The following is a 16,862-nucleotide window of genomic DNA, read 5'->3' as shown; positions in this document are numbered from 1 at the left end:
CCCCACACTGAATGCTGTAGAAGGCTGGGTATTTATCCTCTGGACTCCTTTCACTCTACCGCTGTTCAATCAACCCAGCACTAAACATGGCCGATTAACCCCTCTCAGCACGTAGTGTGCTGGATCATTTTCCTAGGTTTATTATACTGAAGCTAACAGCCTCAGTGCTACATATCTCCCCTCCAGTACTTTGCCAGTGACTTTGTCACATATCCCCCACATCTGCCCAAAGCCTGGGGTTTTGGCTCCTTCATTCACTAAACACGGAAGTCTAGACAAGGGCATCTGCATTACCAAAGTGCTTCCCAGGCCTGTGTTCCACATGAAAGTTGAAGTCCTGTAGCCCTGAGATTCATCTCTTGGACCGCCATTTCTGCTTCCAGAGACCATTTGGCCATTAACGTCTTTGTGCCCTTAAGAAGATCGGTCAGGGGTGTGGCTATCTTGGTGAAATTCAGTATACACCGCTGATAGGTTCCCACCATTCCTAGAAATGCCTGAGGACCTGTTTCTTGGAGATCGGTTTAGGCAAATTTTGGATTACCTCCAGCTTATTCACTTGCAGTTTTGCTTCCTTTTACGACAATGTAGCCCAAGTATTTTCCCTCTTTCCCCATGGCACACTTCTTTGGGCTTACGGTAACCCTTCCCCCCTTCCTCAGCAAATCCAGCATGGACTTTCTGCCGATGACTACCCCAATCCGGGCTATCACAATATTGTCAAGGTAAGCTGCGGCTTACTTTTTGTGAGGGGCTCTGATCCGGTCCATGACTCTCTGGAAGGTAGCTCGGGCTCCTGGCTCCCCGAAACGCCTTCTGATATACTGGAAGCAACCGTCAGGTGTAGAAGAGGCCGTCTTCTCCTTTGCACTTTGTTAGGTCTAGAGTGGTGATGTATCTAGCTGACCTTAGCTTCACTACCAGTTCATAGACGTGGGGCATCGGATACGCTTCAAATTTAGCCAGCTCATTTAGTTTCCTGTAGTCGCTGCAGAAATTCCCTTCTCCACCATGAGACAGGACAAGATTAAAGCCCTTCGCTGGGTGGACAGTCCACACTGCAAGCTGGATATGCGTAGAATGAACACCAGCGTCTTATGCTACAGTCCGTTTGCTCGGTGGTCAGACGACAATCTGCAGCTATATAACCTGGGCCGTGACATCTCCAGCAAATTACATCCCCTGATGAGGCCCTCTGCACAACCTCGACTACCCCCTTGGACTTTGGGCTCCCCACCCCCTTTTTAACTTCCGCCCCCCAGTAGGGAGTTGGTCGTCTCCTCAAGGACCTTTTGACCCTGATGCCTTTTGATCAGTCCGATCAAGTCATAGGGGTTCCGGGGATCTTCCTAGGCAACCCAAGTGTGCAGCGGGCTCTGAAGGTAGTACACGAACCAGTCCAATAAAACTCGCTCCACCATCTGCTTTGGTGTAGAGGACTGTGGCTGTAACCACTTCTGGATGAGGTGCAGCAGATCAAACATTTGGGAGCGAGGAGATTTGTCACGGTGATATGCCCAGCAGTGGACCAGTTGTGCCCTGACAGACATTGTCAACCCCAAGTGCCCGAAAATTTCTGTTTTCAGTCTTGCATATTTTTTTGTGTCCTGTAAACAAAAATCATAATAGGCTTTTTGTGGCTCCCCCATTAAGTATGGCTTCAGGACTTCTACCCACTACTCTGGTTGGAGTTTCTCCCTATCTACGACCCTTTCAAAAACTGTTAAAAAGGCCTCTCTGTCATCACGTGGTGTCATTTTCTGCAAGGCTATCCTCACCACCTTCTGGACAGAAAAATCATCAGCTGACATTGGGGTTGAAGCTGCCGCTGTGCCATGCATTACCTCTGAGTAACTCAATCTGCAGTTGCTGGAGCTGTTGGATCACCTGCTTACTTGTCTCCTGTTGTGCCAGCTGGTGCTGCTGCTCCCGATGCTGCTGGAGCTGCTGGCTTTGGATTACGTGCTTGATCATTATTATTGCAGACTTGTGGTTTCCTTCCCTTTCCTCATTTCTGGGTCATGCACAGCTCATTAGGGGCTTTATTTCTTAGTCTTTTAGTCCAGCTGCGACTCCCTCACCACCCTGGTTCTTCCCGGCGTCCTGGTTTCTAAATTTAGTCCCCGGCTCAGCTCTGGGCCTTTACCTGGAACTAGGATACACCCCCCCATCATCCCAGCTAATCAGTCACTTGGTCTCTCCAGCACTTCCTGTCCACTGTTTTCATCCAATCACAGCGCGCCTTTCTCCCTCTATATGCGGGACAGCAGTGTGCTTTTTTTTTCTGTCTCGCGGAAACTCTTCTTCTGGGTTATATCCAGTCAGTCACAGGGTATTGAGAGCCGATTGCAGCAGTGGTACTAGTGTTCTGTCCCCTGTCCGGTGAGTCAGACCCACCACCCGTCATGTACCTTATGGTCAATAGCAGCAGCTGTCTACCTTTCTTTCTCTCCAGTATTCAGTGAATCGGACATGCCTTGAGATTGGTTGTCTCATCAGACGGATCTCCGTTTTCTTTCATCCAACTGTTCTTGTCCATAGTTGTTTATGGAGGCGCATACCCTACATCGTCCTGAAGAGATCCAGGGTGCTCTACGAGGTTTTTCAGTCCTGTCTCAGATTCTACAACTCAGCGATTGTTCTCCAACACTTTCACAGTCGCCTACACTCGAACCCTCCACCTTCCTCCCGCCTTCTTCAACAATGGAGGTAGTCTACTTTCTTACAGTCTCCACTTGGAAACTTCTATATATGTTTTCCATATCCATCATCTTCGCTATTTTGACTATTCCAGTTTCACAGCCTGCTCGTGAAACGCAGCATTCAGGCTCCGGTTCCTCCGATCATGGCGTGATTATGATCTAAGTAGGGAAACCCTCTTATTTTCCCCTTACCCCCTATTGTTGGATCTTAAGCCTAGTTTGTTCCTCAGCTCCCTAGCGGTAAGTTTCTACTTCCCTTTCAGGAAAAGCCGTTTTCCATTTCATTTGTTCGAGATTTCCTGTGGGGTGAGCACGCTTGCTAAATCTCTCACGGCCCTCTCGTGCGCCTTGCTGGGGCTTGCGTCTGGTGTTGAACACTCTACAGCATTCTTTCTTCCTTTCCTGAGTCATCCTCGTTCTGTTCTCTTCCTTCTCTTGTATATATTGTATCTGGTCAGAGTGCGATTAGTCCTTGTTTGTTATCAAACCCTAGAGGACTGTTTGTTACGTCCCATGGTTTCCTGTATCCCCCAATGAAGCTCCATCAGTGGAAAAATAAAAAAGTTATAACTCTCAGAATAAAGCGATGCAAAAATAATCTTTTCTATTAAATAATTTTTATTCTGTAAAAGCGCCAAACATAAAAAACTATAAAAAATGTGGTATCGCTGTAATCGTACTGACCCAAAAAATAAAGCTTCTTTATTAATTTTACCACACTCAGAACTGCATTAAAAAAAGAAAAAAACAATTCTGAAATTGCTGGTTTTTGTTCATTCTGCCTTTCAAAAATCAGAATAGAAAGCGATCACAAAATGTAAAGTGCCCGAAAATGGTACCAATAAAAACGTCATCTCGTCCTGCAGAAAACAAGCCCTCACATGACTGTCGGCAGAAATATGGAAAAATTATAGCTCTCAAAATGTGATGCAAAAACTAGTTTTTGCAACAAAAAATGTTTTTTTTAGTTTGTGACAGCAGCCAAACATAAAATCCGATATATATCTGGTATTGATGTAATTGCACCGACCTGAAGAAAAAAAGTTGCCTAATCACTTATACCACACGAGGTACGGTGTAAAAAATAAATAAAACCAATTCTTCACCTGCTGTTGATTTTTAGTCAGGAAGTTATGAGGGCTAAAAGTTGAGCAGCAATTTCTCATTTTTCCAACAAGATTTACAAAAGGTCCATGACACCATCCACACCTAAAAAGAAGAGATGTGCCATGTGTAATACTAAACTGCTGGTCACATATATGGGAAACAGTTATTCCCGGAGTGTATTGCCAAGGTGGTTAAAGATGAACGCCCCTCATTTATGACCAATATACGGACCATAATTAGAGAGAAGGTTCAGAATTCCGTCAGAGTTAGTCACCCCACAATCCTCCCGGATGGCTCCCAGGCAAAAAAAGACCATGAGGGGGAGATGAAATCCAGACCAGAAGGGGAGAAATCAAATTACACTGACCCTGAACAAGAGGAAAGGGAAGAATTTGTTACAATACCCGCAGAGGAAAAGAAGAAGCTTTTCTCTTGGGAAGATACTGGCGCTCTATTATCAGCCGTCAGGAATACTATGAAGGTGGTGGATACCCACCAGCCCCCTCCTCAATGCAAGATGAAGTGTTCAGAGGTTTAAGGAGCTGTACGAACAAAGTGTTCCCTGTCATTAAGAATATTAAAGCCATGATCCTAGAGGAGTGGGAAGATGTGGAAAGGAGACTGACAATTCCAGGAAGTTTGAGATCATGTCTAGCTTTTGAGTCGGACGACATGCAATTTGGGAAGAAATTTCTAAGGTGGATATCCCTATAGCGAGGGTAGAAAAGAAAACGGCTATCCCCTTTTAAAACTCGTTATGACTAAAAGATCCTAAGGCCAGAAAGGCAGAGGGTCATCTCATGGGAGACATCTGCAGCTATAATTAAGGCTAATATAGCCTGTACCTCTGTGGCAAGATCCATGAATGTATGGATGGAAGAGTTGGAGGCTCATCTAAGGAAGAAGACACCTAGAGAGTAGATATTGGAATCTATGCCGTTACTCAAAATGGCGACAGGTTTTATGGCAGACACCTCAGCAGATTCCATTAGATTTGTTGCAAGGAATCAGGTACTAGCCAATACAGCTAGGCGAACAATATGGCTGAAAATGTGGTCAGGGGGTTGTCACTCTAAAATTAAATTGTGCTTCATCCCCTTTTCTGGCCTTCGAATGTTTGGTCCTGTACTGGACAACATGTTGGAAAGGGTGTCGGATGAGAAGGGGTTTCCAGAAGAGGAACCTAAAAAAAGTTTCATCCATTCAAAGGCCTTATTCCCATCAGAAACCGGAATACAAAGGTAAAGGGAAGACCGGTAGATGGAGCTACCCGAAGGGCAGTAAAGAAAGACGTGCCTTTTCCGTTTCAACAAATAGTGCTCATAAGCAAGGACCCAAGGAAAGTGGGGGGAAGACTCCGCAACTTTCTTCTGGCACGGAGAGAGGTATCGAGGAACAAATGGATACTGCAAACGATAGCAGAGGGTTACAAGATACAATTCGTGCAGGTATGCAAGGGAAGATGCCACCTGACAACTATCCAATCTCCCCAGGTCACAACAAGGCTGCTGGCAGATGTAAAGAAGTTGGTGAATTCAGGAGCACTGGTTAGAATGGGGTCTCTGTTACTGCTCGGGCCTGTTTTCAATAAAGAAATCGGTGGGGGACTGTTGCAACATAATAAATCTGAAGTCATCAACCCCTTTCCGACATGCGCCGCACCTATACTGCTCTGCGGGAGGTGCGTTCATGCAAAGAAAAGTATATGTACGGCAGCACGATCGCGCAGCCTCACACTGAGTGCTGCGGTTATCGTGTGCAGGTATCAGCTGTATGTGACACCCCGCTGCAACGCCCACGATTGGTGCTAGCACCAATCGCGGGCATTTTATCCCTCTGATGCCGACGTCAGTAGTGACATCGACATAGAGGAGCATCGCACATGGAGGGGGCTCCCTGCGCGCTTCCATCAGGGCAACGCAATGCTATCACTTTGTCCTGATGGTCTCCATGGAGACCCCCGGACCCAAGATGGCTGTGGGGTCATACAGGGAAGGTGGTTTGTGGGCCCCTGCTCTCAGCAGGCACCATCATGCCTCCTTCTCTGTCTGTAAGATCCTGATCTGATGCTCTGCAGTGCAGTGTCAGATCAGTGATGTCCCATTATGGGACAATGTAAAAAAAAAAAAAAAGTGTAAAAAATATTTTTTTTTAAATCCCTAACTAGAAAAAATGGAATAAATATTTTCTAATAAACACATTTATTTATGTCTCACTAGTTAACCTCCTTCAGTGAACATCATTAAAAGAAATAAATGAAAAACGAGGCAAAAAATAATGCTTTATCATCATACCACCGAACTGAAAAAAAAGTGCAGTGCAATAAAACGCGATCAAAAAGATGGGAGGTAAATAAAAATGGTACTGCTGAAAACGTCATCTTGTCTAGCAAAAAATCAAGCCACAATACAGCTCCATCAGCAGAAAAATAAAAAAAAATTATAGCTCTCAGAATAAAGTGATGCAAAAATACATATTTTTTTCTCTAAAATAGTTTTTATTGGGTAAAAGTGCCAAAACATAAAAAAAACCTGAAGAATAAAGCTGCCTTATCAATTTTACCACACGTGGAACAGTATAAAAACAAAACAAAAATTAATTCCTGAATTGCTGTTTTTTGTTCATTCTGTTTCCCAAAAATCAGAATAGAAAGTGATCAAAAAATGTCATGTGCCCAAAAATGGTACCAATAAAAACGGCAGCTCGTCCTGCAAAAAACAAACCCTCTGTGCACCAAAATATGGAAAAATTATAGCTCTCAAAATATGGGGATGCAAAAACTAGTTTTCGCAATAGAAAGCATCTTTTAGTGTGTGGTAGCAGCCAGACATAAAAACACGCTATACATCTGGTATCGCTGTAATCGCACCGACCCGAAGAGTAAATTCACCTAATCACTTATACCGCACGATGAACCGTGTAAAAAAGAAATAAAGCCAATTCTTCACATGCTGTTCATTTATTTTCATTCTGCCTCCCAAAGATCGCAGTAAGGCTCGGCTCACATTTATCCTGTGCTCTGCTATAATGAGGCAGATGGAGGCAATTCTGAAAAGGATACCGCTGAACAGAGGCCTGATGGAGTCGAGAGTAACTCTGTTGCCTCATTATAGTGAATGGATCCCTCAGGGGTTTCATCTGAATCGCATCACTCAGAGATTTAGATGGAAGCCACAAAGTAAGTGCTCAGCGTAGAGTGCAGGATAAATGTGATCCCAAACATTATCTAAAATATCCCAATAAAAGCTTCAACTCAATCCACAAAGAAAGCAAGTCCCCATTCAGATCTGTTAACGGAAATATAGCATTGACTAAAGGTACCGTCACATTTAGCGACGCTGCAGCGATACGATGCCAATCGCTGCAGCGTCGCTGTTTAGTCACTGGAGAGCTGTCAGACAGACAGCTCTCCAGCGACCAACGATGCCGAAGTCCCCGGGTAACCAGGGTAAACATCGGGTTACTAAGCGCAGGGCCGCGCTTAGTAACCCGATGTTTACCCTGGTTACCATTGTAAAAGTAAAAAATAAAACACTACATACATTCCTGTCGCGTCCCCCAGCGTCAGCTTCCCTGCACTGTGTAAGAGCCGGCCGGAAAGCAGAGCGGTGACGTCACCGCTGTGCTCTGCTTTACGGCCAGCCGGCGCTGACACTGGGGGACGCAGGGAAGCTGACGCTGAGGAACGTGACAGGAATGTAAGTATGTAGTGGTTGTTTTTTTTTTTTTTAACTTTTACAATGGTAACCAGGGTAAACATCGTGTTACTAAGCGCGGCCCTGCGCTTAGTAACCCGATGTTTACCCTGGTTACCATTGAAGACATCGCTGAATCGGCGTCACACACGCCGATTCAGCGATGTCAGCGGGTGATCCAGCGACGAAATAAAGTTCTGGACTTTCAGCAACGACCAGCGATATCACAGCAGGATCCTGATCGCTGCTGCGTGTCAAACACAACGATATCACTATCCAGGACACTGCAACGTCACGGATCGCTATTGTTATCGCTCTAAAGTCGCTAAATGTGACGGTACCTTAAGGCCAGAAGGAACACTGAAGCCCTCATCCCTGGATCCCCTGATGAACCTTTGGCTAAGAGGGAGCTAAGAATGGCGGATAAGTACCGCGACTGTGTGGAATTTCTTCCTCATGGCTATTGATACTGGAATATGAACCCAGTTATGTGCTGGTTTCTGAAGTTACGAGAGTAGGAGTGAATTAATACCTATATGGTGTGGGATTTTTGTATAGCGAATTTATGTTCAGTTATGCACCCATTTTTTGTGGTGGGGGCAAACAGAAGATATCACATTGGGCATTAGGCTTTTGAATTAAGTGAACAGAAAGGAGCTAATTAATAGTACCTTGTCCTGTGATATCTGACTGTGCACCCATTTGATTGGCGTTCCATTAGTGATATTCTAAACCATGTAAATATTGTAGGCACTGTGTAATAGCGATATGGATCATAGATTTTCTTTGTCTAAATTGTAGCCCCAAAGATGACTATTAATGTGATTGCATGCTCTGGCCATATTATCTATGTTGGGGTATTAATGTGACTACACATCTTGTCTGCATCCCTCCTGGAACATACAGCAATAACTACAAGATATTTATATCTTAGGTACTCCCTTTAATTGTTTTTGTGTCTATTATAGTGTGTAGGATGTTCTGGGTGCATTAGCGTCCCTAGGGCTACCGACGTTCAGCAGGGGTGCCATCACGACTCCAACTAGGGTGCCAACCTCCACTGACAGGTAGGGTGAACTTTAGGGCTCATCTACGGAGAGATTAGACCTAGATTTTTTTTTCCCCGCTACTGACCCTCCATTTTTTCACCTTTAAGATAATCAAGTATTTTTAACCCTTTAAAATACATTAATAAAGGTTAAGTTTTAGAGGTCTATTTGAGCCAATTTCACCATTTTATAAATGTTATTCACTTTACCTATTGTGATAATGTTATGGCATGTAGTTGTCTTCCTCATTACCAATCCTTTCACTGACGAGGGTCTTCATTTTGAGCTCCATCAAATTTCATAATCCCTTTTGTGAATTTTATCTTTCATCTTTATAGGAACTCCTTGTGATAACAGTTTATCACTGAATTGTAAAAAAGAAGATATCAGGAAGCACTCTAATGGAGAAAGCCTCATTACCCTTCATGGACCTCCTGGACTTCCCAGCACTTCACTTTCTTATAATCCTCCTAATCATGAGGAACCCTCTCCTGAGAGATCTTGCACTGTTACCACAATTTCAGGTGACAAAGAGGATACAAGATTTCAGTCTGACAAGGAATTTACTAAAAGCTCAGATTATCTAAGTCAAAGCAAGCATGAAGGAGAGAAGCCATACTCCTGTTCAGAATGTGGGAAATGCTTTACAAAGAAATCAAAATATGTTATACATAAGAGAATTCACACAGGAGAAAGGCCATTTTCATGTTCACAATGTGGGAAGGCCTACACAGTTAAAGGGTGTCTTATTAGACATCAGAGAGTTCACACAGGAGAGAAGACTTTTTCATGTTCAGAATGTGGGAAATGTTTTTTATATAAATCACAAGTTGTTGTGCATGAGAGAACTCACACAGGACAAAATCCATTTTCATGTGCGGAATGTGGGAAATCCTTCTCACGTGAAAGCTATCTTATTATACATCAGAGAATTCATACAGGAGAAAAGCCATTTTCATGTTCAGAATGTGAGAAGTCCTTCATAGATAAAGGGAGTCTTATTATACATCAGAGAATTCACACAGGAGAAAAGCCATTTTCATGTTCGGAATGTGGGAAGTCCTTCACGGTTAAAAGGCATCTTATTACACATCAGAGAATTCACGCAGGAGAAAAGCCATTTTCATGTTCAGAATGTGAGAAATCCTTCACATATAAAGGGAGTCTTATTAAACATCAGAGAGTTCACACAGGAGAAAAGCCATTTTCATGTTCAGAATGTGGGAAGTACTTCACAGATAAATCGAGTCTTATTAGACATCAGATAATTCACACAGGAGAAAAGCCATTTTCATGTTCAGAATGTGAAAAATCCTTCACAGATAAAGGGAGTCTTATTAAACATCAGAGAATTCACACAAGAGAAAAGCCATTTTCATGTTCAGAATGTGTGAAATCCTTCACAGTAAAAAAGATTCTTATTAGACATCAAAGAGTTCACACAGGAGAGAAGCCATTTTCATGTTCGGAATGTGGGAAGTCCTTCGCACTTAAAGAGTATCTTACTAGACATCAGAGAATTCATACAGGAGAGAAGCCATATTCATGTTCAGAATGTGGGAAATGTTTTAACCGAAAAGCACATCTTGTAACACATCTAAGAATTCACATAGGGAAGTAACCGTTTTCATGTTTACAATGTGGAAAATGCTTTACAGAGAAATCACAACTTGTTAAACATCGGAGAACTCACACAGGAGAGAAGCCGTATTCATGGACTAGGGAGGCTGTGAGTGATGGCTCAACCTCGCAAGGGGATCTGGTGTATGCTGAACTGTTAGTGTTGTGAGTGACAGTCTATTAATCAAATCTGATCCTGGGGGATTCTGGGCTCGCAGCATTTTGATCAACAGCCCTGCTGCTCAATCTGGTCAAGCCTTCGGGCATTTCCCCAGATGCCTCTCATCCTTGGTAATTTTCTAGCTATTCAGCTGGCTAGCTGTGAGCAGATCGGTGTCAGCTGTAGCTGAGCTTAGTTTGGTGTGTGCTTAGGTCTGTCTGATTGTGTCTTTCTCTGATCTTGTTGCTGGCCGTAGGATTTGTCCTGACTATTCATGTGGATTATCCCTTCTGCTCTTGACGCTCTCTGACTGCAGGTACCTGAACCCGTACTTGGCCACTGGCTGTCTGTTTTTCTTACTCCCTAGTCTTGACGTACCCTCCTGGTATTTGACCCTGGACTGTTACCTGACCACGACTTTTTCTGCTGCTCTCTATCTTTTGCATTCCTGTTATCTGACCTCAGACCTCCTGTCTATCCTTTCTCTAGGCGTGTCCGTGAGTAGTAACTCAACATCACACATTTATACATATCTTAATATATAATGACGATGGAAGAAAATCTCGGGTCAAGAAGTGTACAAAAAAAGGTAGATGAGAAAAAAAAAATATATATTTATTATTCATATTAAAACAAAAAATATTTATTAAATGAGGTGCTTCATGCCAAAGAAAGATGCAGAACAATACATTGCATAGGCAACAATTATAACAAAACCTACACAATTTTAATATCCATTTGTCATGAATCACAGGGGGGGATTTTTTTTATCATCCCCACCGCTGACACCAATATGTCATGAACCGGGGTTTGGTTGGTCCCAGTTCTTTTCTGAAGGGGATTTATCTATATCCCACTTCCCAGTTCCGGTTTGGAACTTGCTGCTCTCTGGCACCCCTCTTACCCTCAGGTCACACAGAGTACTGCACCTAGGATAATTAGTCGCCAGAAAGGCTGGCTTACTATGTACTGACTAATGGGAACACTGCAGCGAGGGTGATATAACTACTCCCACTCAGGAGGGAACAATAATTATCAATGCTGTCCGTTGCTACAAGTTTTCCCAACTGCTCAGGACACTTTCCGCTGCCCCCCGGCTCCTATTCCTGAATTGGTAATGGATCAGGAGCAATCCAAATTAGTAGCATAATTTACTTCAGAGGACTTGACAGTACGTTATGGAGCAAGGAGAAATGAAGCTAGTAATTTTCTATATTTTACTCCAAAAGGTAGTGTTTACAAACGTATAAAAAGATATAAAAGGACACAAGTATTGTATGTACAGAATGATTGCAAATAAAAAGAGATTAAGGTTGAAAAAAACACTTACAGTTATCATTTCAGATCATGGCTGGCCATGCTGCTGGAGGGAGGAATCAAAATGCATCAGATCACCTTGCAGAGCTGCTGTTAACTCTTTTCCTGGGCAACGACAAGTGAAAAATGAGCTCCCCCTCACTTATACCCCCTGGTTGTGATGTCACTGAGTGGGCGGAGCTATGGACTCCACTCCCCTTTCCAGAGAGTCTGAGAACTTTATTAAAACATATTTGTCCTAACGTGCGCTGGGAACCTCGTAGAGTGATGACGAATGTATTGCTCACGAGGCTAGCTTCCATATAAGTCTACACATGGGGTAGCTGGGTGACCCGGTTAAGTCGTAATCCGTTCCTCCATTTCTGCTAGGCACTGCGCTTAGAAAATGCACAGAGTGGTGGCCCGGCCGATGTCAAAAATGTATTTGTCCTGCTTCCGACCTAAGCTGTGCGATTATATACCAGTTTAAGAGAACATAGGGAATGCCTCCCCCGACCATGCTCTTACACAAAGCCGAGTAGGCCTGCTCCCAGCACGCTGGTTTCATATTACAGCTGTATTGTCAGCAGGGGAAAGCTGGGAGGAAGGGAGATCGGAAAAGCCCACAGCATGTGTCTGTACTCAGCTCTTGGCTGATAATAGACAAACATCATATTCCTGACACCTCCCCCTTTTGGACTGTGCTACAGAGGCAGGACCTTTTGGTACTCCTCCATACACACCTCTGCAGGTTCGCCACAGCGGGATAGCCCATCTGCATTGCCATGCTCACTGCCCATTTTTTGTGTTTGACTGTAAAGTCATAGAGCTCAAGCGCAAGGCTCCAACGCAGCAACCTTCCGTTCATACAAGACACAAGTTGTAGCCAACGCAGAGGGCTGTGGTCGGTCAACACAGTGAAGGTCCAACCGTAGAAGTAGGGCTACAAACATTGCAGGGCCCAGACCATGACCAAGGACTCCTTCTCAATGGTTGACTAGGCCACTTCCCTCGGCAGAAGCTTCCGGCTCAGGTACAACACCGGGTGCTCTTGGTTCCCCAAGTCGACCTGGCTGAGCCCAGCACCGAGGCCAAACTCGCTGGTGTCTGTCTGTACCAGGAAATGTCGACTACTGTCGATTGCTTTTAGTACAGGAGAGTTGCACAGGACTGTTATCAAAGCCCGGAAAGCCAACTCACAGCTTTACGTCCAGTCGACTGTTTGGGGTAGCTTCTTCCTGGTGAGGTCCGTCAAGGGTTTTGCCAGGCTACTATAGTTCTGTATGAAGCACCTATAGTACCCTGCAGTGCCCTGGAAGGACATCACCTGTTTCTTGGTCCTGGGGGTGGGCCAGGACGCGATCGTGTCCACTTTCCCAGGCTCTGGCCTCATGAATCCCCTGCCTACCCGGTGCCACATGTAGTGGACCTCTCTCATGCCCATGTGACACTTTCCCTGTTTGATGGTCACGCCTTCTTGGTGCATTCGCCTGAGTACCTCCTGTAGATGCTGCAGGTGTTCCTCCCAGGAGTAACTGAAGAAGGCAATGTCATCCAAGTATGCCACTGCATACTTCTTCAGTCCCTGAAGCAGGTGGTTGACCATCCGCTGGAAAGTGGCAGGGGCATTCTTCATGCCGAATAGCATGATTGTGGACTCCTATAGTCGGAAGATGATAAAAGAGGACTTCTCCTGCGCCTCGGGGCTCAGGGGAATCTGCCAGTATCTACATCTTAAATCCATAATGGACAGAAATTTTCCACCAGCTAACCGCTCAAGCAGCTCCTCAATGCGCAGCTTTGGGTGTGTGTCAGAGGCTGTGATGGCGTTGAGCCCCCTGTAGTCCACGCAGAACTGGTTGGTCCGATCCTTCTTTGGCACGAGGACTACAGGTGAGGCCCACGTGCTTTTGGACCATTGAATCACCCCCAGCTGTAACATCTCATTGATCTCCTGTCGCATAGCCTGCTGCACCTCGTCGGAGATCCGATAGGGTGTTCGCCGTAGTGGTGTCCACCTCGTGGACCGCTAACTCAGACTTTCGAGGTCGGTTGGAGAACACGGCCCGGAAGGGTTCCAGCCTGGTTCGCAGCTGCGACCGTTGTAGTTCAGTTAGCAAGGCATTTACCTCCACGTCCTCGATGGACCCACCGGCCTTGGCTTGGGCCAGCATGTCCAGGAGGGGGTCTTCTTCCCCGTCTTCGGTCAGGTTGCAGACTGGTAGCACGTAGGCTTCACGTTCGTGATAAGCCTTCATCATATTGATATGAAAGGCCGTTCGTCTACCCCGAGCGTGGTGACTGGGTGGAGCTGTTGGTGGACAATGTACAGGCCTTCCCAGGCTGCCTGAAGCTTTTCCTTTGGTACGGGGACCAGCACCCGCACCTTTTGACCCACATGGTAGGTCTGCTCCTGGGTGTTCTGGTCGTACCAGTGCTTCTGGTTAGCCTGAGCCTGCGTCATGTTGTCATGCATCAACTGTGTCAAGGTCTGCATCTTGTCTCGGTAGCGCATGACATACTCCACTATGGACACTTCAGAAGGGTTCTGCTCCTCTTCCCAGGATACCCTTAACAACCCAAGGGGTCCCCGGACTCGACTATCGTGCAGGAGGTCGAAGGGGGAGAATCCCGTCAGTGCCTGTGAAACCTCTCGGCAAGCGAATAGCAGGTGCGGGAGGTACCAATCCCACTCGCTTCCTTGGGTCTCAACCAGCATGTGGCGCACCTGTTTGAGGGTACCATTGAAGCGCTCACACAAGCCATTGGTCTGTGGGTGATATGCACTCGATACCAGACGCGTCACCTGCATTTTCTTATAGAGAGCCTCCATTAAGCGAGACATGAATTGGGTCCCTTGATCGGTAAGCATCTCCCTGGGAAATCCTACCCGTGAAAAGATAGCCAAGAGTGCATCCGCCACCTTATCCGCCCTAGTTGAGGACAGAGCCACTGCCTCTGGGTACCGGGTAGTGTAGTCTACCACAGTAAGGATGTATTGCTTTCCAGAGCTGCTGGGGACGGCCAGCGGACCCACAATGTCCACTTTTATCCTCTGGAAAGGCTCCTCTATCAGTGGCAAAGGGAGCAGGGGAGCCTTAAGTGCAGGCTCCGCCTTCCCCACTCTTTGACAGGTGATACAGGAGCGGCAGTAGTTTGACACATCTGTCCCCATCTTGGGCCAATAGAAGTGTTGAGACAGCCGGGCCTTAGTTTTGCCGATCCCCAAGTGCCCAGCGAGTGGGATCTCATGGGCAATCCGCAACAAATCACCCCTGAATTGGTACGGGACGACCAGCTGTCTATCCCTCAACCACTCCTTTTGCGATTTTCCGGGTACTGTCTCCCGGTACAACCTCCCTCGTCCCCAGAACACCCTCTCCTTATCAGTCACGGAGGTGGGCGTCTTGGCAAGGTGTCTCAAATTCTCCAGGCTCGCATCTGAGCACAGAGCGGCCTGGAACTCCTGGCTGGAGGTAGCCAGAAGTGACATCAGGGTCTCCTCCCAGCTCCCCAATCTATATGAACCCGGGCCATTAGCAAGGGACAGCTGATGCCCTTAATCCCGGAGTGATCTCTTCAGGAGCCGCCAGTTCGGTTCGGATGAGGGTCTGTTCTGCTCCGGTGTCCTTGAGGCCTGTAGCGACATGGCCCTCCACGGTGATGTGCTGCACGTTGTCACACACCCTCCCAACCGCCCCACCCACCAAAAGAACTGCATTAGGCCCTGGGGCCTTGGCTGGGGGTTCCTCTGCTTCTCTGGACAGTAGGCACTGATATGACCAATCCATTTGCAAACAAATCGGTGGTAGGTCTGGTGCTGTTGGCAACGAGGACAGGGCATCTGTTGTGTCGGCTGGCCAGGTTACTGGCGTTGGTTGCAGGCTTACCCCCCCCCCCCTCTCCAGCTCGTGGTGACTGGCTTCCACTCTTCCTATTTACTGTTGGCCTCATAGGCATCGGCAAACTGCACTGCTTTCGTCACGTCTTTGGGTTCTCTTTCCATCACGAACTGTCGCACCTCAGCTGGGCAAAGATGTAAGAACTGGTCTTTGATCATCAGGTCTCCCAGCTGCTCAAAGGTAGACACTGACAGTCCTTGGATCCACTGGTTGAAGTGGGTCCTGAGTCCATGCACCACATCGTTCTAACTGTCGTGTGGGCCACGTTGAAGGTCCTGGAACTTTCTACGTTAAACCTCAGGTGTAAGCTGGCACTTGGTTTTCAGGGCCTGCTTGATGGCCTCATAGTCACCTTCTTGCCATGGGTAAAAACAAAAGGCAACTGGTCGCGGCTCTAGTGCAACGGAAATTCGCTCAGAGCTCAGCGGATGCAGAAGCCGGCTAAAGTGAACATGGGGCTGCAGTAGAGGTCCAACCGCTGAATTCCGGCCCTACTAGCAACCAGGGTGGATTGGACGCCACCTGCAGGCAGCCTTAGAGCAACTCCCTCCCTGTGATGGATGGCTGCAGCTGATCCAGCAATACCACGAGAAAGCGGAAAAGTGAGCCGAGCGGGAGGCCCAAGTCCGGAGGGACCTTGAACTGCGGCTGGCCCAACTCAGCCGTACCATCTACCACGCAGAGCAGTGAGTCGAGCAAAGCTCAGTAACCGAAACTCCGGCCAGAGCACTTTCCCGTGATGGAAAAGGACGGGGACTTGGACACTTTTCTGCGGGCCTTTGAGAAAGCCTGCAGACAGTACTGGCTGCCTGTGAATGCATGGGCCCGATACCTGACTCCAGGGCTAAGAGGCAAAGCTCTGGAGGCTGCTCTCCCTCAAGAACAAGATGGTGACTATGAAGCCATCAAGCAGGCCCTGATAACCAAGTACCAGCTTACACCTGAGGTTTACCGTAGAAAGTTCCGGAACCTCCAACGTGACCCACAAGACAGAGCAATGTGCATGGATTCGGGACCCACTTTGACCAGTGGACCCAAGGACTGTCAGAGGTCTCACAGCTGTGCAAAGGTGGTCAGATGATCAAAGACCAGTTCTTACATCTTTGCCCAGCTGAGGAGCGACAGTTTGTGATGGACAGAGAACCCAAAGACGTGACGAAAGCAGCGCAGATTGCCGATGCCTATGAGGCTAACTAAGTCAGAAGTACGGAAGCCAGTCACCGCCAGCTGGAGAGGGGGTAAGCCTGCAACCAAAGCCAGTGCCCCTGCCAGCCAACTCTCCAGAGGCCTTGTCCTCATTGCCAACAGCACAAGACCGACCATCGACCTTC

The 16,862-nt window shown here is 46.7% G+C and overlaps 1 protein-coding gene across 1 annotated transcript in view; it reads left to right on the top strand.

Moving 5' to 3' along the window:
• Positions 1–11,649, top strand: part of LOC138657422 (zinc finger protein ZFP2-like) — an 85,239-nt gene extending 73,590 nt beyond the window's left edge. The window contains exon 11 of the mRNA XM_069745203.1: positions 8,892–11,649. Coding sequence (XP_069601304.1) covers positions 8,892–10,174 — 1,283 coding nt within the window. The 3' untranslated portion in view covers positions 10,175–11,649. The remainder of the gene's footprint in view (positions 1–8,891) is intronic.
• The last annotated feature ends 5,213 nt before the right edge of the window (positions 11,650–16,862 follow it).

This window comes from Ranitomeya imitator, chromosome 1, assembly GCF_032444005.1.
Source record: "Ranitomeya imitator isolate aRanImi1 chromosome 1, aRanImi1.pri, whole genome shotgun sequence".
NCBI lineage: Eukaryota > Metazoa > Chordata > Amphibia > Anura > Dendrobatidae > Ranitomeya > Ranitomeya imitator.
This window is presented reverse-complemented; position numbering and strand designations above follow the sequence as displayed.